The 25364-nt window shown below is 46.7% G+C and overlaps 1 protein-coding gene, 1 long non-coding RNA gene and 1 other non-coding gene across 4 annotated transcripts; 1 reads left to right on the top strand and 2 right to left on the bottom strand.

Moving 5' to 3' along the window:
* Positions 1–3699: 3699 nt before the first annotated feature.
* On the bottom strand, positions 3700–3771 carry TRNAW-CCA (transfer RNA tryptophan (anticodon CCA)). The gene has a single exon. It is a non-coding gene; the product is annotated as a tRNA-Trp (tRNA).
* Positions 3772–4227: 456 nt separating this feature from the next.
* On the bottom strand, positions 4228–10234 carry LOC109251241 (uncharacterized). 2 transcript variants are annotated; one of them, XR_008419167.1, is made up of 3 exons: positions 9987–10234; positions 8523–8605; positions 4228–4615 (listed from the first exon to the last, which is right to left on the bottom strand). It is a non-coding gene; the product is annotated as an uncharacterized LOC109251241 (long non-coding RNA). The 2 variants fall into 2 exon arrangements; XR_002073421.2 differs by lacking the exon at positions 4228–4615 and having other exon boundaries at positions 8260–8605.
* A 5526-nt stretch (positions 10235–15760) lies between these two features.
* On the top strand, positions 15761–25039 carry ATP5MF (ATP synthase membrane subunit f). Its single transcript, XM_019422641.2, has 4 exons — positions 15761–15880; positions 22721–22828; positions 24037–24153; positions 24906–25039. Exons 1-4 carry the CDS (start codon positions 15868–15870, stop codon positions 24932–24934), a joined length of 267 nt encoding a protein of 88 aa, XP_019278186.1. The 5' UTR covers positions 15761–15867; the 3' UTR covers positions 24935–25039.
* The last annotated feature ends 325 nt before the right edge of the window (positions 25040–25364 follow it).

Here is a 25364-nt window from a genome sequence, read left to right on the forward strand (position 1 = left end):
GTTTTATTTCTTAAGTTTATTTATTTTGAGAGAGAGAGCAGGGTAGGGGCAGAGACACAGGGAGAGAGAGAATCCCAAGAAGGCTCTATGCTGTCAGCATGGAGCCCAAACTGGGGTTCAATACCACAAACGGTAAGATCCTGACTTGAGACAAAGTCAAAAGTCAGACCAACCCATTCAACCGACTGAGCCACCCAGGCACACCTATCTTGTTTTGTTTTAAATAATGAGGGAAAATAATTTTCCCATCAACAGGTTCCCCAACATAATCATAACAGGCAGCTTTAGGTCCTTTAAGCTTAAAATACAAAATACAAATAAAAGCTTAACTGCAAAATTTTAATAAAGATGATTAAATTAACAGGACATCTTTCTGCAGTGTGATGTGCAGATACTCATGATACTACCGCTGTTCATAAAGCCTTACAAAGACAGTGAATACACTCTGACTGAAGGCACTTCTCAGCTTGAATCTAAAAACCACAGACAAGGAACACACAATATACACAGAAATGATCCAGGAGTGGTTGTCACAGTTTTTTCATAAAAAGCAGATTTTACTGTTTCCCCTGATTCTAATACATGCAGGTTTCTTTTACATTTGCATATCTCTGATATCCAGAAGTGCCTTACAATTGTTGGTCAGGTGTCACTGGTGAGTAGTCGCCACATCATGGATATCAACAGCATGGAAGAAAATCCCAGAGACAACAGTGGAGCATACTTAAGAGTACTTAAGAGATGCCATATTACCAATACGCTTGGTAAGAGTAGCCAGAAAAATACCATGGGAAAACATGGGCACAGACAACATTGAGTGGGAAAACGATTCAGAAAAACAGAATTCTGAAGGTGAAGAGTCTAGCAATGCCTTCACCATTTTACTCTCCTTTTTTATGTGAGTATAAGAAAAGAATATATCATTAAAGGGGCGCCCGGGTGACTCAGTCGGTTAAGTGTCCGACTCTTGATTTTGGCTCATGATTGACGAGACAGAGCCCCTTGTTGGACTCTGAACTGACAGCACAGAGCCTGCTTGTACCTACTGTACCCTGGGGACTGAGTTTGAGCTTAGTGTCTTCTCCCACATGACGTTTGAGTTGGTGATTTTTGTCAACAGTTCTCCCATTTACTCTTTTTGTTTGTTGTGTTCAAAGTTTCCCCAGCTGACTGTTTTCTTCCCCCAACTGGGTCCCAACCAAGGCCATGATTTCTGTGACATTATTTACCATATCTCTTCTGCCTTCTTAGTAGGGTGCTCTTAGTCTTTCAGAGACAAGGGTGCGATAATAGTTAAGTACTCAGTTGTTGGGGCACCTGGGTGACTCAGTTAAGCATCCAACTCTTGATTTTGGCTCAGTTCATGATCTCACGGTTCATGGGTTCAAGCCCAAGTCAGGCTCTCTGCTTAGGGATTCTCCCTCTCTCTGCTCCCTCCCCCACTCATGCTCTCTCTCTCTCAAAATAAATTAAAAAAACAAGTAAACATATTTTACTCTTTAAAAGAAAAAGGTAGCAATTGCCTTCTTTTTAAAACAGAACAAACCAACCACATAGTCCTGCTCAAAGGTGCAGTTCAAGAACGCTCTGTGTTAACAGCTGGAAGAGAGTCCCCATCCCCACCAGGTGGTCGCCTTGATGTTTGCCTCCCTCTTGGGTCGTTTCTGTCACGTGTACAAATCTTGTCAGACATACAAAGAGAATGGTACTTCCCTGAAAGTCTGGTCTGTTTTGTTCTCTGGCCTGTCCCCAGCTCCTACAACAGTGCTTGAATATCCTGGAACATTTTGTGTGTGGATTATGCTATTATGATTATGCAAATGTTTGGGAAATGAATTAGGAAAACTGCTCTGAGTCACTGTAAAAAGGGGGAAACCTTCAGAAGCAAAGAAACTCACCCACAGCAGTGCCTAAGTTTCTCTTTACAGAAGGCAAGGGATGATGGGGGCGGGGTGAGGGGGAAGGTGTAGGTCAGGTCCAGGCATTTGAACTTAGGGAAAGGAGGGATGGTCAAGGTTGACTGTTTCTAGGCATATGACTTGGGGAGTCAGTTCTGCAGGTCCCTTCCAGGAATGGGAACGTAGGGAGGGACAGGGATGACAGGTCAGGTCCCCGCGCCACTTCTGTGTCCTCTGAGTAGGACTTGGCTCCAGCTAAGAACCCAGAATGCTCCCAATCTGAGATCCCAGGAAGATGATTGACCTTCATGTGAATTTCCTTCCATTTGCTCCCACCCGCTTTCCCTGGGTGGGTAGAATTTCACCTAGCGCCTGCCGCTTCTGAGGACGCTCCTGTGTCAAAAGAACTCTCCCCAGTTCACTTCACATTCCTTCTGAATAAAATTTGTTCTAGGGGATGCTAAAACCTGAAGTTCTTCAGAAGAGGCGGGCCCAGCAGCACTGTGGGGGATGGATAGCGGTACCTTCAAACCTCCAGGGAGCGGAGGCTGTTTCTGAACGGTGAAGGCAAGAATTCTCTGAGGCACCCTCCCCTCCTGTTTACCTCTACTTTACGGACCTTTTCATCTTGCTTTGTATATCTCCATAACGAAAGGACCAGAAGCCCAGAGAAGCCCAAACTGTCTGGTGCATGGATAGGAAATATTAACCCCTGCAACTGAGAACTGAGGAAATTACCAGATGTTAAATACACGAAGAGGATCTGGTGCCAGCACCACGGTAATGCATCTCACTGGCTCAGAAGGTTGCGTGTTCACATCACTTTAGCTTCAAAGCAAGTGCTATGCTGTCGATTCCAAGATTTCATCAGGCATTCACAACTTTAGAAGCAGTACCTAGAGTGCTGCCTGGCTCATTCAGTAGAGTGAGAGACTCTTGATCTCAGGGTCTTGAGTTCAAGACCCATGTTGGGTTTGGAGATTACCAAAGAAAGAAAGAGGAAAAAAAATACCTAGAACATTTTTTTTTAAGCTCAGCAAAGGACAGACTTTTAAACTGAAAGGGGAAGTGAGGCTGGTGTAATGAAAGCTTAATCATGATACGTCCACCTCGATCTCTCTTTCTGCTGGGTTTCTCCTTGCTCTCAGGTCATGGCAACTGGTTTGTATCTGAAACCTGAAAGTTTCAAATCTCTACTGGAAGGACGATTTTTAATGAATCCTGAATTAAAAGGTGGTAAATGCCAGGGCAATTTCCACTCTCAGAAAGTTCAAGAACAGTATCCTCAACATAATACATTTTGAACCAACCTCACAGTATTTTCTCTTTAACCACAATGTTCAGAGACTTTCGACAGGAAGCTCAAACCATGAAAACTGTGTGTGTGTGTGTGTGTGTGTGAGCTTGTGGGGGGTGGGGGAGGGTGGGAGAACTGGAAAACCGACATCTTCTTCAAAATGACACAAAAGCAACCAGAGAGATTGTGCCATGCCTGGCTAGCGACCCAGCAAAACTACTTTTACACCAGAGTGAATTCATTAGGAAAGTCTGCCCTGTTTTAATGTCTTCTCTGAAGCATAGTCCCGATAAGGATAGGGACACAACGACCTATATGTCTGCTCCTGTGGGGGGTGTTCCCTTCCAGGTCATCCTCACCCTTCAGTTTAAGTGCCTGTCCATTGCTGAGTTGTTCCCAAGAAGTCCCTTTGGACTAAAGAAAAAGAGAAAGCCCAAGGTTGGGAGGTAGCAGACAGACGCTTTCGGTATTGATTCGGGTGGCCAAACAGAAAAGCCACAGCTGTGACCCCGACGTGATTTGAACACGCAGCCTTCTGATCTGGAGTCAGACGCGCTACCGTTGCGCCACGAGGTCGTGAAAGCTGCCCGGGTTTTTGTCCTTTAGGACAACATGCATTTCAGCAGTTGTCAGGTGCAGCGTCCGGTATTTTTTTTTTACACTGCTTTTATTTTGACTTGGGACTGGCTATGAGCTCTCTGTCCCTTTTATAACGGGGCTGTTCAAAGCAAAATGTAAATGTAAATGAAGCAAAGGAGGAGCTGAGGGCTGGGAGGATACTCGTGATTCGGGAAAGCCACCTCCCCAGGGCTTTTAGGGAGCGTTGCCTGTGGAAATGCCAATCGCAGCTCCCAGGGAAGGCAAGAGCGGAGCCAGGGGCGCGGGTCTCTTCTTTCCAAGTCCTTCAGCAGGCGGAGCAACAGGAGGATTTGCGCTCCGGTCACACCTAAGGAGCGAGACTACTTCCGTTTCTCAAAGAGGGCACTTAGAAGTTTCTTTTTCTCTTTTGCTTAAAAAAAAAAAACAAAAACAAAACCACATATTCATTGTAGAAGTCTTAGTAGATACGGGGGCGGGGGGAACACTACAATAAGTAGGTTGAGCACTGCTGACACAAAAGACCCAGGGGTCGAGGAGGGGAAAGCGATGCTTTGCGGTTGGGATGTGGGGCGTGACCACGGGTAATACGTTTCCGTAGCAGCGCAGCGTTCATTGAGTGCGCTGAGTGAATGGAGAGGAGCCGGCATCAGGGAGATTGTGGACGCAGGAGGCATGTGACAGCCGGGTGTCCCCGACTTGGGCATCATAAAGGCTCTCTGAGTGAAATACCAAGACTGATCTCGCCATATCCTTGCCGGTGTACCTGGAAACCTTCCACTTCTGCGTTTTAGGACGCCCAGACCAGAATGATGATTTTGAGCTGGGAACAAACAGTAGTTTAGGTACTTCCTCATTCGTGGGTCACAGACAACCTGTCAGACTAGCTCTGTTGGGGACATTTTATTTTTTTAATTTATTTTTATTTTTTTACATCCCAGTTAGTTAGCATATAGTGCAACGATGATTTTAGGAGTAGATTCCTTAATGCCCCTTACCCATTTAGCCCATCCTCCCTCCCGCAACCCCTCCAGTAACCCTCTGTTTGTTCTCCATATTTAAGAGTCTTTTATGCTTTGTCCCCTTCCTGTTTTTATATTATTTTTTCTTCCTTTCCCTTAGGTTCATCTGTTCTGTGTCTCAAAGTCCTCATATGAGTGAAGTCATATGATTTTGTCTTTCTCTGGCTAATTTTGCTTAGCATAATACCCTCTAGTTCCATCCATGTAGTTGCAAATGGCAAGATTCCATTCTTTTTGATTGCCGAGTAATACTCCATTGCGTGCATATATATCACATCTTCTTTATCCAGTCATCCATCAATGGACATTTGGGCTCTTTCCATCCTTTGGCTATTGTTTATAGTGCTGCTATAAACACTGGAGTGCATGTGCCCCTTGGAAACAGCATACCTGTATCCCTTGGATAAATACCTAGTAGTGCAATTGCTGGGTCGTAGGGTAGTTGTAGATTTTTAATTTTTTGAGGAACCTCCATACTGTTCTCCAGAGTGACTGCACCAGTTTGCATTCCCACCAGCAGTGCAAAAGAGATCCTCTCTCCCCGCATCCTCACCAACATCTGTTGTTGCCTGAGTTGTTCATGTTAGCCATTCTGACAGGTGTAAGGAGGTATCTCATTGTGGTCTTGATTTGTATTTTCCCTGATGATAAGTGACATGGAGCATTTTTTCATGTGTCAGTTGGCCATCTGGATGTCTTCTTTGGAGAAGTGTCTATTCATGTCTTTTGCCCATTTCTTCACTGGGTTATTTGGTTTTTTTTGGGTGTTAAGTTTGATAAGTTCTTTATAGATTTAGGATACTAACCCTTTATCTGATATGTCATTTGCAAATATCTTCTCCCATTCTGTCTGTTGCTTTTAGTTTTGCTGATGGTTTCCTTCACTGTGCAGAAGGTTTTTATTTTGATGAGGTCCCAGTAGTTCATCTTTGCTTTTGTTTCCCTTACCTCTGGTGACTTATTGAGTAAGAATTTGCTGTGGCCAAGATCAAAGAAATTTTTGCCTGCTTTCTCCTCGAGGATTTTGATGGCTTCCTGTCTTACATTTAGGTCTTTCATCCATTTTGAGTTTATTTTTGTGTCTGGTGTAAGAAAGTGGTCCAGGTTCATTCTTCTGCATGTCGCTGTCCAGTTTTCCCAGCACCACTTGCTGAAGAGACTGTCTTTATTCCACTGGATATTCTTTCCTGCTTTGTCAAAGATTAGTTTGCCATATGTTTGTGGGTCCATTTCTGATTCTCTATTCTGTTCCATTGATCTGAGTGTCTGTTTTTGTGCCATATTGGGGACATTTTAAACTGAAGACTTGAGGTCTCTGGTTCTAGGCTGCCTTTCTACATGGGCCTTACTTTTTACCACATATCCAGACCCCATGGAGGAAATTTAGAAGGTCCTATGCCATTTATAAGAGAGTACACACAGTAAAGCTTCCATTGTACGTGCTGCAGTGAATTTGCTGCAGCGACAGAAGAACCAGACTTCACTCTGCCAGCATTTCTCAGAGCTTGGACCGAGTCACTAAAATTTGCAACAAGACGAAAAGTATCTTTTTGTTGTTTCAAAAATGGGTTTAATTTTTCAAATACAGCAAATGATTCCAGTTTTAAATTGAAGATAGGGACTTATGAGATGTAAAGCATCTATAGATATATGTCCTTTCAATGAGAGTCCATTTTATTACTTTTTTAATGTTTCTTTTTGAGAGAGAGTGTGTGAGTCGGGGAGGCACAGAGAGAGAGGGAGACACCGAATCTGAAGCAGGCTCCAGGCTCTGAGCTGCCAGCACAGAGCCCTACGTGGGGCTGGGGCAAACGAACCGTGAGATTGTGACCTGAGCAGAAGTCAAATGCTTAACTGAGCCACTCAGTTAAGGCGCCCCTAATGAGAATCCACTTTAAAGTAAAAGAACAGTCGGGGTGCCTGGGTGGCTCTGTCAGTAGAGCATGTGACTCTGCTGGGCTTGTAAGTTCAAGCCCCACCTGGGATGTAGAGATTACTTTAAAATAAAATCTTTAAAAATAATTTGAAGTAACAACAGTAAACTGAGTACGGCCAGGACAAGGACTTGATCATTTCTATGTCTGAAATGAGGAATTCTCCCACAGCTCCAAACTGGGTGCGTGGATTTCTATTCCCCCAAGGAGACCTCTAACACCAAATGCCCTCGCAGGATATCAAATAGATCTCAGTGAAAAGATAAATGAAAGAATTAAGATAATTGTAACATATAACATTTAAGGGGAATGCTTGCTATAAGCCTCCTGCCCCTTCTAAGTATATTGTTAATCTTCTTACATACTCTCTGTGGTAGACATTGTTATTATGAGTCCCACTTCTCTGGAGAGGAAATGGAGAAACAGAAGATAAGCAAATTGCCCAAAGTGATTCATCTAAGGAAGCGGCAAGAACAGTTCCAACTTTTCCGTCATTGCCCAGTTAGAAGAGTCTAGGGTGAACAAGTTCCCCTCACAACTTGGATGGGTCATTTATCCTGGGTCACTCTTGGGAGTGAAAACTCCAAACCCCTCCATTACATCCATGGGGATTGTCTCTAAGAGGAGGCCTTGTTTTATTTTTATTTTTTTTAAGTTTATTCATTTATTTTGAGAGAGTGTGTGTGAGTAGGAGAGGGGCAGAGAGGGAGAGAGAGAGAATCCCAAGAGGATCCATGGGCTCTATCTCACCAATCTTGAGACCATGACCTCAGCTGAAAGCAAAAGTCAGAGGCTTTACCAACTGAGCTACCCAGGTGCCCCAAGGAGTCCTTGTTTTAGAATGGAGGTATTGGGGGCGCCTGGGTGGCTCAGTCTGTTGAGCAGCTGACTTCAGCCCTAGTCATGATTTCATGGGTTCGAGCCCGGAGTCCTGCCTGGTGTTGAACCCTGGGTTGGGCTTTGTGCTGACAGCTCAGAGCCTGTAGCTTGGTTCAGATTCTGTGTCTCCCTCTCTCTCTGCCCCTCCCCTACTCACACTCTGTCTCTCTCTCTCAAAAATAAACAAACATTGAAAAAATAGAGTGGAGGTATTTGTTCAAGTAGTATGGCAGAACAGGTGGTTCACTCTTTTTTTTTTTTTTTCCTGCATATGTATTGATTTTTTAAAGCTTTATTTTATTTTAAGTAGGCTCCACACCCAGCGTGGAGGCCAAGGCAGGGCTTGAACTCGGGAACCTGAGATCAAGATCTGAGCTGAGATCAAGAGTCGGAGGCTAGGGGCGCCTGGGTGGCTCAGTCGGTTAAGCGTCTGACTTCAGCTCAGGTCATGATCTCACGGTTCTCGTGGGTTTGAGCCCCATATCGGGCTCTGTGCTGACAGATCAGAGCTGGAGCCTGCTCCAGATTCTGTGTCTCCCTCTCTCTCTGCCCCTCCCCTGCTCGTGCTCTGTCTCTCTCTGTCTCTCAGAAATAAATGTGAAAAAATAAAAAAAAGAGTCGGAGGCTAGGTGCCAGCTGCACATGTACTATTTTTTATTGACATACAACACTGTATTCGTTTCAGGTAAACAATAGAATGATTTGATATATGTATACATTGTGAAATGGTCCACTCTTTTATAGATGTAAATTTTCATCAATTTCCCACATAGCGGCTCAGTGCCAATTCGGCCCAATGATCTGTAATGAGCTCTTAAGTGTAACTGTCAGTAACAATCCTGAGACTTCCCACGACGAAAAGCACAGAGCTTTGAGGTCAAGACGTAGTTCTCACCTCACGGTTCGTCTTCCTTCATGGTCGCTCGGTTCTGAAAATGTATCAGTAGTGTCTGCACGGGAACGCACTTGCAGCTGATCCTGTCATGGGGAATACAAGTTATCTCTGGAATAAACTGCACCCCACCCCCGCCCCGTTCATAACCTGAAAATCATTGCTTGTGCCCCTAGGCCCTCCACCCGAGGGAGGGGTCATCACGGCGCTCCCCTCCGGCCTCTCTGTGGCCTTCCAGGCTCCGGATGTCTGCGGAGCCTGATCCCCCACGCGTGCCAGGTGGCGGGCATGGGGGGAGGGGAAAGGAGGGGATGCAGGTGCCACCGATCGCTCCCTCCCTCGTGCGGGTGAGCCTCCCCCAACAGCGGTCTCCGCCGCTCGCCAGCCCCTGCTCTCCAATTCACCCGCTCCAGCCGCTCCAGAGCCTCTCCAGAAGCCAAGCGCTCTGCCCCGGGCTCTCCCCTCGCAGATGCGATCTCGGATCAGACCCTGGGACCCTACGTGGCACCCACTGAGTTCAAGGCAATCACCTCAGTGAAAGGGAAGGGGATTTCCTCCGGGGAATTTAGCGGCAGAGTATCAAGGACCACCCGCCCAGCATTGGGTCCCTGCGCCACTGGTGGGGGTTCAGATCCCATCAAGGAAAGCCCACCCCGGGAAGGTGGGAGTTACAGAACCAGACGCAAGGTCAGGGTCATCCCCGACTCCGGTTGCTTGGGACCAGCAGTCCAACTTGGAGGTAAACACCGTTTAAGGCTCAGTTATACTCCCCAGACACCGTCCATGGTCCGCATGCACCCTAAAGAAAACCTGAAATGAACTTTGGAGAGAAGGTTCAAGGAGCAGGAAACCGTTTAGATGCAAAAAAAAAAAAAAAAAAAGAAGGGGTCCACACGATCCGCCTGCAGGACTCTACCCAGCCTCCCTCCCCACGCCCCCACGCTTTCCGGCTGGAGGCGCCCAGAGTGGAGAGAGGCTGGGAGGAGCAGGGGGTTGGGCCGGACGCCGCCGGGGGTGAGGCCAGAGCCTGGCCCTGGGCGCGCTTCCACCTGCGGAGCGCAGGCTTCTGCTCTGGGGAGGCGGAGAGGCCTGGGCGCAGGGAAGGGGAGGGTAAGAGAGAAGTTAGCTGCCCACCGCCGCCTGGGGGAGAGTGATACGGCCCTGAACACGGGTGTTCGCCACATCGAAATGACTGTCTGGGAGCCCCTTTCCCACTTTGCGCATCGACTTCCCTTCTCAATCCAGACGCTGGCGCCCAGAAGTCTAGGAGGCAGAGGCCGCTCCCAAGGCGTAGCGGCCTACCGATCTCCCTTTCCCCAGAGGCGGGGCGGAGAAGGGAGCAGACGGTCATCTGTGGGCCCCAATCGCCCATTGTTGAGGATGGAGTCCCCCACGTCGCCTCCGCACCTGGCTCGTCTTGAAAAAATAATTTTTTAAAGGTTATTTGTTTGTAATATCTACACCCACCGTAGGGTTCTAACTCACGACCCGGGAGATCAAGAGTAGCACACTCCTCCGACTGAGCCAGCCAGGCTTCCTCGGGCTTGAAATCTTGAAGGGTCCACTAGAGACACTGCACGAAAACCGCCAGGACCAAGGAAGGTGAAGGCCAGTGCACTGGCTGGCGGAGGCAGGATGGAGAGGCCCCTCCAGTCTCCCCAGGGCGTAATGGTGCCCGCATTGCCTTCCGGGCGGGGAAGGTGGGGAGGAGGAGCGCCGGTATTAGGCCTGGAAAGATGGAGAATTCCGGTAGAGCGCGGGAGAGTCCGGAAGGGCAAATCGGCCCTCTAGTCTTGTTATTCTTCGGGCAGAGGATGACTTCTCTGCGAGAGTCAGGTGGGGATGGTGACTAGCACCAAGTCCCATTGTGACGTGCCCGGAGCCTCAGCTGAAGATTGGCGGGGTGTGTGGGGGCGGGAGGGAGGGGGGTGGTGGTGGTGGTGGAGGGGTGGGGATAAAAGCTCCGGTCGCCAGGACCTGTACTGGACACAGTCTTGGCGCCCAGTGGAGGCCCTCCAGCTTTTGTCCTTCCGCTGGTCCCTTCCTTCCTGGAGCCCTTTAAAGCTGACTCTACAGAGGTGACCATTCTGACCCGCTGCTCCTCTCCTGATTCTCAGGCATAGACTCAGGTTCCACTTCTCACCGTATCTACTTCTTCTACCCTTGAGGAAGCCAAAGAAAAAGTAGGGAGGGGCGCCTGGGTGGCTCAGTCAGTTGAACTTACGTTGTCCCACTTCCGCTCAGGTCATGATCTCAGTGTTGGTGGGTTCCAAACCAGCCTCCGGCTCTGTGCTGACAGCTCAGAGCCTGGAGCCTGCTTCGGATTCTGTGTCTCCCTCTCTCTCTGCCCCTCCCCTGCTCACACACTCTCTCTCTCAAAAATAAATAAAACATTTAAAAAAGTTAAAAGTTTGGGGCGCCTGGATGGCTCAGTCGATTAAGCGTCGACTTCGGCTCAGGTCATGATCTCACAGTTCATGGGTTCGAGCCCTGTGTCAGGCTCTGTGCTGACAGCTCAGAGCCTGGAGCCTGCTTTGGATTCTGTGTCTCCCTCTCTCTCTGTATCCCTCCCCATGCCTCCCCCCCCCCCCCCACTCTGTCTCTCAAGAAGTAAAATTAAAAAAAAAAAAAAAACATTAAAAAGAAAGAAAATAAAAAGTAAGGAAACACCAGGCTGAGCCCCATTGGCTTCAGAAGGAAATACCCAACTTCCAATCCTGTTGGAGAGCGCATCACCAGAACAAAGGACATTGTGAGACAATGACCCCAGTGTTATGGGCAATCTCAGACAGCTTGGAAAACTCTGGCTGACAAGGGAAATTGAAGTGACTGTACAAAAGCGTTGTCAGCAGTAAGATCTGTTTGCAGAACACACGAGTGAAAATGAGCGTCAGAAGGAACAGATGCCAGGTATTCCTCATAGCAAGGCTTTTGCAGCTTTTGAAAAAAGATGCGGACCTCTCCCCAATCCAGAGAACAGAGGGGTCGGGTGGGCAGGGGCTGGGCAGACCTTGAGGAGACTGAATCCTGACAAGTCCTTACTGCATGTGGCACAAACCAGAGATGAAAATGTAGGTAGAACCTTTGAACAACAATAAAAATCAGAGCCCTAATGAGCACTGTGGTCAGAGGTTCTGGGTCTGCAAAAGGAGGAGAAAGAAAAAGAAAGGGAATGCTAAACACTTGGGCTCGTGCCCATCCTGGGAAGTGTCAGGGCCCTTGTGGGTGACGTGACAATCACATTTCAGGATAAAATGAGATTAGTTCACCAGGTCCCTGTAATCTTAAATACAGTCACCCCCACCCACCACCACCACACACACCCCTGCCCCAGACAGTCTGTCAATTCCAATCACCAGCATGCTGTGGTCAGCAAACTTAGCTTAGGTAAGTCCACTCTGCCCACATGCTGAAAGTGGCAGGGACAGATTCTTCAGGAAAATTACCATTTAATTCTGTTTACATCACTTCTTTAGATTCCTGTTATGGACTACATGTTTGTGTCTTCTAAAAATTCATTTGTTGAAACCCTAATCCCCAATGCGATGGTATTTAGGAGGAGGGGTCTTTGGGAGGTAATTAAATCATGAGGGTGTAGCCCTCTGGACAGGATTAGCGCCCTTATAAGACACACAAGAAGGAGGCTCTCTGCTACATGAGGATATAATGAGAAGGCAGCCATCTGCAAACCAGGAAGAGAGCCCTTATCAAGAGGTGAATCTGCAGGCACCTGATCTTGAACTTCTAGTCTCCAGAACTATGAGAAACGAATTTCTGTTGTTTAAATTTCCCAGTCTGTGGTTATCTGTTAGAACCACTCAAAGACAGTCCCTTCTGTTTTTTATTATATTGCAATCTTCCTAAGACTGTGTATTTCTCCATTTTAACACATATTCACACCTTCCTCCCCATTTCCCTTTCATTGATCCCTTCATCATTTAATTTGGCATTTTGTACCATTTTTTCTTGCTTTTCAGTTCTTTGTGTTTTCTACAGCAGTGAATTATGAATTCTCTTCATAATGTGCTATATTTTTGTTGATGCCCGTTTTTAATTTTTTCAACTGTCTTTTATTTTATTTTTAATTTTTTTAACATTTATTTTTGAGAGACAGAGACAGAGCATGAGCATGGGAGGGGCAGAGAGAGGAGGAAACACAGAATCGAAGCAGGCTCCAGGCTCTGAGCCGTCAGCACAGAGCCCGACATGGGCCTTGAACTCACAAACCGCGATATCATGACCTGAGCCGAAGTCGGACATTTAACCACTGAGCCACCCAGGTGCCCCTCAACCGCCTTTTATAGTTTCATTTATTTTTATTTTCCCTCATCTCTCATTTTGTCTTCATGGTTTATGGTATAAACTTTATTTCTAATCTTTGTGCCATTATTATTATTATTATTATTATTATTATTATTTAGAGAAAGGGTGCCAGTGAGCAAGGGGCAGAAAAAAATCCCACAAGGAGCAGAGAAGGAGAGAGAGAAGTGGGGCTCATCTGAAGCGGGGCTCGTGTTTTTCACCTGAAGCAGGGCTCGAACTCACCCAAGATGGGGCTCAAACTCACCAAGAGATCATGAGATCATGACCTGAGCCGAAGTTAGATGCTTAATGACAGCCACCCAGGCTCCCTAAGCTTTGTGCCTTTTGAAATTAACTTCTCATTTATTGTTTTCTGTGTTCTATTGTTTCTTTTAACCTGCTCTCTCCCCTGTTGCAATCCTCCTGTTCTATTTCTCTTTACTTTGCATATATACCAGATCCTCCAGGATTTCTTTGTTCACTCTTCAACTCCTCTCATTTCACTACTGGTGGCTAACTTTGCACCAGGTGTATCCTCTCTGCGCTACCCCCTCGTGCCTCCTTGCCATTAGAACTTTGCTTCTCTCCCACTCTGTGATTTAAAAAAAAATTTTTTTTAATGTTTATTTATTTTTGACAGAGAGAGACAGAGCATGAGCGGGGGGGAGGGGCAGAAAAAGAGAGACACAGAATCCGAAGCAGGCTCCAGGCTCTGAGCTGTCAGCACAGAGCCCAACGCGGGGCTCGAACTTACAGACCGCGAGATCATGACCTGAGCTGAGGTCCAACACTCACCGACTGAGCCACCCGGGAGCCCCTCCCACTCTGTGATTTTTAAAGCCCCTTTTCCTATTATACTAGAAATGCACTTGGGGCCTTATTCACCTTTGGTGCACTGAGATGGCATGCTGACATGCTCCTTGTACTTCTAATGTATTGAGCATAGTGACTTCTTCAATTGCTGTCTCTGTGGTTTTTTCATTTATTGTTTTGCTCATTTTCCTCTCTGATCTCACAATAATTTAACACCTATTGAACATCTTGAATGAGACAGCCACGCTTTGAGTTCAGAAACAGAGCTTTAATTTAAGGAGCTCAATTTTTATAGTGGAAGAAGCAGGAAAATAAGCTGACAACTGATTGATGCTACCATGATGTACTTGCCAATAAGAAAAGAATCAGAAGGAATCTTGTTTCATAAGTGAAGGTAATGAACCCTATCCCCCAGCACCATGTTGAATGAGACAATTATCACAATAGCCTTTGTTAACTTGTAAGGAGCTCCCTGTTACAGGGTGGTTCTCCCTGGTATATCTGTGGTGAAAGGAAACGTCTCTCAAGGTCACCAAAACTGCAATGGCCACAACTTTTTGTCTAACAGTTGCCCTATCCCCTCTGGAAACCAAATCCCAATGTCACCCCCAGAAATGCAAATCCTTTTAGAACAAATCTTAATGGGTATGATGACTCCTACTCCCACACCCCCACACACTGCTGGTGACAACTTATTGAACTTGTCAGGACTTAAGGAGAAATTTTCTGGCAACACAAGAACATGCCATTCAAAGGCTCCTCAGAGAGCACTGGGTTTTTTGTTTGTTTGTTTGTTTTTTGTTTTTGTTCTCAGAGGAGGAAGGAAAGAAAAGGTATTCCAAATGAATTAAACTATAAGGAGACAAAGGTCAAGAAAATGGATCTCTGCCCCAGGGAGGAGTCCATTTTCTTTTCCCTTTTTTTTATTTTTTTTTATTTTTGAGAGAGCACACGGGACAGCACAGAGCCCGATGCAGAACTCAAACTCACCAACCATGAGATCGTGACCTGAGCCGAAATCGAGAGTCAAATGCTTAACTAACTGAGCCCAGGTACCCTGAGGAGTCCATTTTCTTGATGGACCTAGGAAAATAGTAAATTACAGCCCTCTTGCCCAGGGTGCAGATCCTGGCATTGAGCCTCTAGTCCAGGAGGTTTACATGATGCTCCAGGGACAGCAGGATCCTGGGGTTCACCCCTTCCTTGTCCCTGTTTTCTTCTGAAGATCAATGGCTAAGGGTTAGAAATCATGGGTCTTGGGGAAATCTGTGCGTGGTGACCCCAGGTTTTATTTCTCATTGTTTTCACATAACCACAAATCCTATGTATGTATGTATGTATGTATGTATGTATGTATTTCCACAAATCCTTCTGTTTTTCATACTTGGGCTCTTTCTTGAATAGGGAGGAAAATTGTGCAATCCCATGTGTACAAAGGCAGGAAGCTCCCCTGCCAGTGCTGCTCCAAGTACACCCCTACTTTAGAGAAGGAAGAGAGATTAAGGGAATTGAAGCATCTTGCCCAAGTCAGAATTTCTTAACCAGTAATGGTTATCGTGGCCTTTCCAGAAAAAAAACAAAACAAAACAAAACAAAAACAACCAAGATGGTGGTGAGACATCATTGTGCATGGAAAAGAAGTGGCAGAAAGAAGGGCTGGAGTTGTGTAACCCTAGGTCTTGCTTTTTTCTGTCTTCAGAGCCCAGCCCAGAGCTGGGACACATAAAGCTATGCTTGCATCAAACCTACATGGAGCCCAAGCCTGGACACCAGCTTTTCTGGTAACTAGGAATTCTGTGAGAGTCCCAGCTTATCTCCCATCCAACACAGTTGGGAGGAAAGGTCTTCATATGCCCCTGTAAATTCCCACAACAATTTTAAGGCGACAAAGTAAGAAAGCCAGGACGCTCTTTTCTCCTTACTTCCCATTTCTGGCTCCCTTCCAGCCTCCTCCCTCCTATGATGGGAAGCCCAGGCTGAGCCCTACCACCACCACCACCCCGTCCCCCGCCCATCTCCCTCCCTACTCCATTCCCCGCTTTCTACGACGGAATACCCGGACTTTGCCCTCCAGGGACTTTGCCCTTCCCCCTATGGCACACTTGCAGCTCCAGCCCCGCACCGGGCGCGACCTGCTTCCCATGAACCTTTGCTCCACGCTCCCGCGAGGGCGCGTGCTCCCTACCCAGCAGTCCTCGCGCGGCCCGGTACAGCGGACACCCAGGACTCCAAGATGGCGTCGCCCGGTGAGTACCTGTACCGGTTAAGGTTACAAGATTGAGGGCAGGATCCGGGGTCCGGGGTACGGGGCTCAGAGCCGCACTGGGAGGGGAGGGGGCTGCGGAGCCGCCTGCCCTTCATTCAGGGCCTTCTCTGCGGCCTCACCGGAGGCGCACCGGACCCTTTGCTCAGGGTCCTGCACCATTCGACCCTTCTCCCCTCGCTCAGCCGCGCCGCCCGCCTGCCCAAGGGCCCTTGTCTCTCGGCTGCAGCGGGGAGGGTGAGGGCAGCCGGGCGACGCGTTTGCAAATTTGGGAATGCACCACCTCCGGCTCCCACCCCACCCCCTCGCAGAAGTATCGCTATAGTTGTCCCCGCCGTCACCCAGGCGCTTTGCATTTGAATCCTACGCGCTTCTGCCCTTCCCAAAGCTGAAGCTCAAACTAAGCTCCCGGAGGAGCTAACACCCAGGATGGTGCGTGACGCCACGTAAGGTTGGACGCATGCATGTATGTTGAATGTGCGTTGAGTAGGCTTAGAGAGGTGAAGTGGCTTGTTCAAGGTCACAACTAATGAGAGGGCTGAGCTAGGATGCAAACCTAGGTGTCTGGGGCCTCGTGGTAAACTGAGCTTTAATTGCAAGTGTGGCCTTATGATCTGCAAGCTTTTCAGTGACGTGTGTATAAATCTACACTCAACGTACTGACTCACTTTTTTTTTGTTTTGTTTTGTTTTTTTTGTATGGAAACCATTTTTTAACCCTAGATCCTCACAGTAGCCTTGTCAGTAAGTCTCTGTCTGGAAGGTTGATCCCATTGTATTAAAGATATGTTTATTTAGAGAGCGCACGTGAACGGGGGAGGAGAAGAAAGAGAGGGAGAGAGAGAATCCCAAGCAGGATCTGTGCTGACAGCACAGAGCCAGTCTTGGGGCTCCATCCACAAACAGCGATCATGACCTGGGCTGAAATCAAGAATTCCCCGCTCAGCTGACCGAGCCACCCAGGTGCCCCAATTTTAAAGGTGAAAATAATGGTCAGAGATGTGGTGTGGCCTGCCTGAAACAGAGTTGATGAACCCATGTGTGTCTTACACAGTTTCTATATTCTTAATATCAGCATGGAGAAATGAAGAGGGGATCAGATGAGAATGATGCTGTTTTTCCCATCTGTAGAAACAGGCATGAGAATATCAACAGTGGTTGTGTTGTTTAAAACAGGATGACATGTGAAAAGGAAGCATTGAGACTTGGCATCTTGTTTAAGTAGAGTGGAGTGATGAGCACTGTGGACTAAGGACTAAACAACTTAGTGCATGTAAGGTCCTTGAAACACTGCCTGGCCCAGTGCTAGTCATCTCAGCTTTCACTCTGTGACCACTGAACGGGGTCATGTCACTTCTGGTCCATCCAACAACACGACAGGTGAAGGAATTGAAGCCCAAGTCTCCTAAGTACTGATGATCATTTAGATGGTGTCTGTCACCAGAGCATAAAGCCACTAGTTTATTAACAAAGTGATGAAAATATGAATTAACAGCGTAGATGAAATTGGGTCAGCAAACTGTGGCCAATGGGCTAGATTCCCTGTGGTCTGTTTTTGTATGGCCTGTGGACTAAGAATGATGTCGTGTGTGTGTGTGTGTGTGTTTAGTTTATTTATTTGTTTTTTGAGAGTGAGGGAGAGAGAGAATCCCAAGCAGGCTCTGCACTGTCAGCACAGAGCCCAATGTGGGTTTCGAACTCAAGAACCGTGAGATCATGACCAGAGCCAAAATCAAGAGTTGGACACTTAACCGACTGAGTCACCCAGGCGCCCCAAGAATGGTTTATAAAAACAGAACAAAACAAAGCAAAACATCCAGTAACTGTGTTACAGAGGCTCTATCAGGCTTAAAATTTTTACTCTCTGGCCAACCCCTGGAGCTGGATTTAGCATTCAGAAGATACTTAGCATTTTCATGCCTCTTCATGTAGGTGGACAGTATGCTTCTTTGAAGTCATAAAGTCAGGCCAGGTAGCCACCTACCTTCCCAAAAACATGTACCCCTTTGTCAACCTTCACTGTAAGTCTGCCATGACCACGAACTGTGTGTGGTGTTGTTTCCACCTTCACATAGCCCATAGGCAGAAAGATAATTTCCATTTACTTAGTACCTAGGGGCACCTGGGTGGCTCAGTCTGTTAAAGCATCCGACCCTTGATTATGGCTCAGGTCATGATCTCACAGTTGGAGCCTTGCGTTGGGCTCTGCACTGACAGGACAGAGCCTGCTTAGAATTCTTTCTCTCTACCCCTCTCATTCTCTCTCTCAAAAATAAATGGACATTAAAAAAAATCTATTTACATAGTACCTAGAGCCAAGTACCAAGGTGAATGCTATTCTTTTTTTTTTTCAATATATGAAGTTTATTGTCAAATTGGTTTCCATACAACACCCAGTGCTCATCCCAAAAGGTGCCCTCCTCAATACCCGTCACCCACCCTCCCCTCCCTCCCACCCCCCATCAACCCTCAGTTCTCAGTTTTTAAGAGTTTCTTATGGTGAATGCTGTTCTTACCCTTATCTTACAAAGGACGAAACTGAGGCACAGAGGGCAGTAACTGGTCCAAGGGCACACAGAAGTGAAGAGCCACTAAACCCAGAATACTTGACCCCTGAGTCTACTCTGTTCATCACTGCACCACTGGTAGAGTGCAGAGGGATGTGCGGCACTGCAGAAGTGTTGGGGGAGGGTTCCAGTATGACTGCCTAAAGACTGAGGTCTTTGTCTTCCATTAAGAGAAATTCTTGGAAAAAGTATAGATGCATCTTTGATGAATCTGTTCATCTCCTGGAGTTTTGTGATGGTGCTGTGTTTGGCTTTCCTTAAGCCTAATGTGATTCCCCCCCCCCCCCCCCGGCCCCCATGCTTATAAACGTTTAGTTTTTGTTAAGGAAACACTCTATATGTCTAAATATATAGAAAAATAAATTTTAAATTGTTGGCCTTTTCTCCTGTGATGTGCCAAGGCACCATGCCAGCCCCTGAATGTGGTCACGATGTGAGTGTTTTCATAGTTAAAATACGGTGTTTCTTGGGGGGCCTGGGTGGCTCAGTCCGTTAAATATCTGACCCTTGGTTTTGGCTTAGGTCATGATCTCATGGTTCCTGAGATTGAGCCCTTTATCGGGCTCTGTACTGACACTTGGAATTCTCTCTTCCTCTGTCTCTGCCCCTCTCCAGCATGCGCTCACTCTCTCTCAAAAAAACAAAAACAAAACCAAACAAAAAAAAACAAGCTTTTTTTTTTTTTTCAATTTTTTAATGTTTATTTATTTTTAAGAGAGAGAACGTGAGTGGGGAAGGGGCAGAGAGAGAGGGAGACACAGAATCTGAAGCAGGCTCCAGGCTCTGAGCTGTCAGCACAGAGCCGGACACGGGGCTCGAACTCAACCGAGAAATCATGACCTGAGCCAAAGTTGCACATTTAACTGACTGAGGCACCCAGGTGCCCCAACAAAAAACTTTAATGGAAAAAGTGTTTCTTTTGCACATCTCCCCCAGCGTGGTCCTAGTATTAAAATCATGTATATTTTTAATGTATTTTTTATAATTTTATTTTTAAATAAAATTTTTTTTCTTGAGGGAGACCATGGGGAGGGGCAGAGGGGGAGGAAGGAGAGAATCCCAAGCAGGCTCCATGTTCAGTGCAGCACTCCACACGGGGCTCAGTCCCATGACGGTGAGAACGTGATCTAAGCCGAAACCAAGAGTTGGACACTTGACCAACTAGCTGAGCCATCCAGGCACCCCTTAAAAGCATTTTTAAACTTTATTATGGAAGATTTCAAATACAAAGGAAACAATGTAATGAATGCTTTATACTCATTACCTAGTGTCAACAGTTAGCAACATTCTGCCATTCTAGTTCCATCTATACCTTTCTCATGCACTCCCCACCATGTATTCATATTTAAAGCCAGTTGGTTTTAGAATGACTTGTTTGTATTCCTCACTGCATGCAAGAAGGCTTTGAGACTGTCGCAAAGGTATGGAGTATGTTAAGAAATGTGGTATAGTTATCCTTGAACTAAATAAAGCCTCCTGATCCAAGTGAAGACAGAAATGGCATGTAAGATGTGTACTATTAAACTTACCTAGGAATAGCTTGGACAGGGTGACAGAGAAAGGTAATCATTCTCGAATGACATTATTGTTTGCTGTTGGGTTAACATCATAGACACTAAACTCTCCAGCAGAGATTTGGTTCATTTGAGACCGTCTCATATTTCAAAAATACTGCCAAACTAATCAGTTCTCTGCACAGAACTAAAGGGTGTGATTAATCCCTGAAGTTCTTTATGCTTAAAATGTACTAAAGTTTGGGGTGCCTGAGTTGATCATTCGGTTCAGTCTGACTTCAGCAGGTCATGATCTCACGGTTTGTGGTTTGAGCCCCACATCAGGCTCTTTGCTGTCAGCGCGGAGCCTGCTTTGGATCCTCTGTCCCCCATCTCTCCTGCCCCTCCTCCCTATTTCTCAAAAATAAGCATTAAAAAAAAAAACAAACCCAAAAATGTATTAAAGTTTGGTTTGTATGCCATTTCTTTCTCTACCTTTGTCTTTTGTTTGTTTCACCTTAGTGTAGATCTTTTTTTTTTTTTTTTAATTTTTTTGGAATGTTTATTTTTGAAGGAAAGAGAGACAGAGTCTGCAGGGGAGGGGCAGAGAGAGGGAGACACAGAATCTGAAACGGGCTCCAGGTTCTGAGCTGTCAGTTCAGAGCCTGACATGGGGCTCAAACTCACAAACTGCGAGATCATGACCTGAGCCCAAGTTGGTCACTTAACCAACTGAGCCACCCAGGCGCCCCTAGTGTAGATCTTAATGACATTCCAACAATAATATTAACAGTTGACAGTTCTGAGTACTGTTCAAAATGCTTTTTTTTTTTTTTTTTTTTTTTTTTTTTTTTTAAAGAGAGAGAGAGGGTGCAAGTAAGGGGCAGAGAGAGAGAAAGTAAGACTCACCTGAAGTGGGGCATGAGCTCACCCAATGTGGGACTCGAACTCACGAACTGTGAGATCATGACCTGAGCTGAAGTCAGATGCTTAATTGACTGAGCAACCCAGGCACCCCAAATGCTTTTACATAGATTCTCATTCAGTGCTTGGAATAGCCATTTAATAGACAAGGAAACTGGAGCTCGGAGGTTATATGGGAGGGTAGTGCTAGTGCTTGAGATAAGGAGGGGGGAAGGAAGCCTTTTAGGACATAGCATTTAAGTTGAGCTAGCCATGTGGTGGCTTGGGAGCACTGCACATACCAAAGCCCTCAGGTGAATAAGCAGAAAGGGTCTGAAGTATGGTGAATGGATGAAATGGTTGTCTGGCGATAGAATGTTGGCTCCTGAGAGCAAGGCTCTTGTCTGCAGTCAGTGCTGTACCCACAGTGCATAGCATGCTGCCTGACATACAGTAGGTGCTCCATATTTGTTGGATGAGTCTAGATGGAAGGTTGGGGCCAGTTTGTTTGGGACAGGCAGTCTAAACCATGACTCTAAAGCTATGTATGCAAGTCATAGGCTTGTGCCTCCACTTGTCACCTGTGGCTTATTGACAAACACTCAATCTGGTCCATCTGGGCCAAATGTCTGCTTCTCCAGATGACCTATAGCAACTTAGAACCTGCCATTAAGCCTTGTATTTCTGTTTATGACCCAACAATCCTTGCCCTTGTTAAATGTTGGGAGATACTGAGATCTGTGGGATTCCCCTTAGTGGATTCCTGAAGGAACTTTAGTCTTTCCTTGGATCCCCAAAATGGAGAAGAAACCTTTGAGTGATTTAATCTGGCTCCTTCTCTGGTCGGTCATCTTTAAGAAAGGACAGTAGTCTTTGACTCCTTACCCTGAAGAGGATACCTGCTCAGCAGCTTTTTAAGGTTGATCTCTATGGGGAGGATGGAAAGGGAGACCATTCCCTTATTTAAAAAAATTTTTTTTTAATATTTATTTATTCTTTGAGAAAGAGAGAGAGCATGAGCAGGGGAGGGACAGAGAGAGGGAGACACAGAATCAGAGGTAGGCTCCAGGCTCTGAGCTGTCAGCACAGAGCCTGACGCGGAGCTCAAACTCATGAAACACGAGATCATGACCTGAGCCAAAGTCGGACTCTTAACCGACTGAGCCACCCAGGCACTCCGGACCATTGCCTTCTTATGAGCATCTGAACATTCCCAGTTCTCCCCCACTGTGGTCTTCCCTGGTCCCCCTCCTATTTTACTCTTAAGCTGAGATGAGTACAGTATGGCCTCAACCAGGAGCCCTTCCTCATCTCTGTCCCCAGACTCTCATTGGAATATTTTCTGGGGCCCAGTGGATGATTTGTATTAAGTCATTTGACATCTGTGGTCCCAGGTCGGTTGCTTGAAGTAGAAATCAGATTGTCTTGACGACCTGAGGTTGAGCACTGCCTCTGCTCCCTGCATGCCGTGTGACCTTGGCCAATTGACCCAATTTCTCTGAGCCAGTCTCCCCTACCCCTTATAAAATAAAGGCATCAGCCACCTGCTGTGAAGATTCAGTGAGCTGATACATGTAAATATTATTTTGCAACAGTTTTTTGGTCCTCCACTTTACTTTCTTCCTCATGGTCCTTAGGTTGTTTTTACATAGTTACTGTTCTTCAGAATCTTGTTCATTAATACAGCTATCGCTTTATACAGACTCTGACTTAAAATGAATATGGTATATTTACTCATAATATTACCTGTGTGCAACCTCTCTGTAGTGATCTTATTGAATGGTTGAAATAAGTGACATAGAAGGATGCTGTTTGTCTCACTGGAGATTTTTTAGTGTGTCTTTCTGCTCTTGCTTTTTAGTACCAGTGAAAGAGAAGAAGCTCATGGATGTGAAGCTAGGAGAGCTGCCAGGCTGGATACTGATGCGAGATTTCACCCCTAGAGGCATTGCTGGCGCATTTCAAAGAGGTCAGAGCCTATGGACATGTGTAAAAAGCAAATACCCAGGTCTCTTTTTGCCCTGAGCTCAGCCTGATAAGTTATGGAGAGGAGGACAGAGATGAGTGGTTAGCCCCTGGATCTCCGTGACTGGTCCTATCAGAGTCTGGCTCTAAGAGATTTCAGCCAAGAAAATGTTTTCTGCTGCTTGGAATCAGTACCACTGCCTTTGTCTTAAATATGTCTGTGAGCATTTTTACATCATAAGATTTTCCTTAAAGAGGAAATTGAGTTTGAAGCATGGTAGCCATCAGTCTGTAATGTAATGCTCGTATCTCTGCCAGGCAACAAACTTCCAGGACGAATGTTTGAAATCATCTATGCTTCCGGGCTGTGCATGATCAGAATCAGTCCTGTGGAACCAGTGTCATTCCAAGAATTAGACACCCACATCACCCCACGGGGACCTGTGTGGTCTCCAGCTTCCTGGGTGTGTGTGTGGTGGGGGTGGGGTGGGGAAACCTTCCTTCCATTTTTCTTTCCAGTTCTGGCCACCCTGTAGCTGGCTCTTGTGTGCCATGTTTCCTTCTGCCCTGAGGCCTTTCCTGAACCCAGATTAGAATACTCTGCCTTTTCCCCATACTTAGTTTACGACAGTCCCTGATCCTCAGCCTGAGTGAATGTGGCCTGTTCATGCCCACAGCTCCCTGTACTGCTCCTTCACAGCTTCCCTCACAGTTGTAAACTAGGGCCTTCTAGGATCACTTCATTCTTTTTTGTCAACTAACCCATGAGCCAAGAGGGCAGAAACTTTCCTCACTGGTGGGGGTACCCAGGAAAGAGATGATCGCACAAAGCCTTCTTCTTCCCTGATAGGCTGACCCAGCTGGCCACAGCTAAGTGGCCCTTACTGGGGTTGGATTTTGGGTCAGAATTAGGGTAAGAAGATCGCATAGGGCTGGAGGTGAGGGTGGGGTAGGATCAAAGGCTAACAGGCTGAGCCAGAGAGCACAGGGGCAGAATCAAGGCGGGCCTGCCTAGTGGGGTCTGATCCTGGGCTCCTGGGGCAAAACCCATGGGGCACTTGTGCTCTTCCCTTTATCAGCCGGTGAACTTAGGGGGGGAGTGGCTTCAAGAGCCACAGCAGGACTGGATCCCTGAATTTAAGCCAGCCTCCACTTTGCAGTGTGTGCCTCATTCACAGCAAAGCAAAAAGTTCCCTCCTCTCCTGTTTGCAGGTTACTACCGGTATTACAACAAGTATGTCAATGTGAAGAAAGGGAGCGTTGCTGGAATTTCTATGGTGCTGGCAGCTTACGTGCTTTTCAACTATTGTCGGTGTTACAAGGAACTCAGTGAGTGTCTCTCAGATTGCCTTCCCTTCAGGGGGGTTTCTCTCATCAGGGTGGTATTGGTTTGCGGTCAGGTTTACAAGTACATCATTCTACTGACAATTGAAAGATTGGGGGGGACTTGTTAGAATATAGAATGTAGGATGTTATTTTAAGTGAGAAAGTTGTGGCAAAGAGAAAATACAGGAAAAAGTGACATGAAGCTGGGATAAAAGTAACACTTGGGAAGCGTTCTCTAAGGTACTACAGGGCTCCGCGGAGCTTCATCTTCCCAGCAGCCAGCGCGAAGAGAGAAACAGGTTGAGTGGTACAATCCAGGGTCTGTTCAGTGCTCTGGAAGAGGGTGGCTTTTCCTGGTTCTAAGACCAGAGAGGATCTCCTGTGGTGGGAGATGCCCAAACAGCTCCAATGGCAGCCACGGACTGGGTTTCATGGGCGGTTCCTTACAGTGTCTGGCCCCTTGCCAGTCTGTGAAATCCAGGTGATGCTAGCTCTGAAGGCCAGAATCTTGGGGACTTTTGAGTGCGTGTTCCTTTTGGGAAGGAAGAGCCTGGCCAGGCAGCAGATTAGCTTGAGATGCCTTTCTACCTCCAGGTCTGTGGATTCTGCCCAGATGCTGGCAGGCAGGTTCTGGGTTGTCTCCCGAAAGGAGTTCTCAGGACGCTTTTATGTGAATTTAGCCGCAAGCCCTCCTGTCGTCTTGTGCTTTCACTATACCTTACCTGAAACTTACCACCTTGCCTTTCTAACTTCAGAACATGAGCGGCTACGCAAGTACCACTGAAGAGGGCCCAGTATGGAGGCACATTCGGCATTCCTGACCGTGACCTTTGAATCCTTTCATATCCTAATTCAGAATTAATGTCCAATAAAAGATGACTGATACTCAGACTGCTTCCCTGGTTGAGCCATTTCCCTGCCCTCTAAGAGCTGGGGTTCTTGTGGAATGCTCAGCGCTTTGAATCCACGGGGGGCTTCCTACCACTGCTTTGGGGTCTCATCCCAGCTTACCGTAGGTGGGGGTGTCATCTAGTTAAGCCTGTCAAGTGCCCAGAGGGGTTTCCCTGCTCTTTGCCTTGAATGTTACATACTTCTGGCCTCTTGTCGGCTGATGGTTTTACATCTACGGAACTGGGGAACTGGTGCCCAGAGTTCTTAAGAATGCCTTCCTCTCCCTAACCTTTCTGCATTTCTCAGGCCACAGAACCTGTAGG

Source organism: Panthera pardus, unplaced genomic scaffold (assembly GCF_024362965.1).
Source record: "Panthera pardus isolate Hobbes unplaced genomic scaffold, ASM2436296v1 HiC_scaffold_4, whole genome shotgun sequence".
Classification (NCBI taxonomy): domain Eukaryota; kingdom Metazoa; phylum Chordata; class Mammalia; order Carnivora; family Felidae; genus Panthera; species Panthera pardus.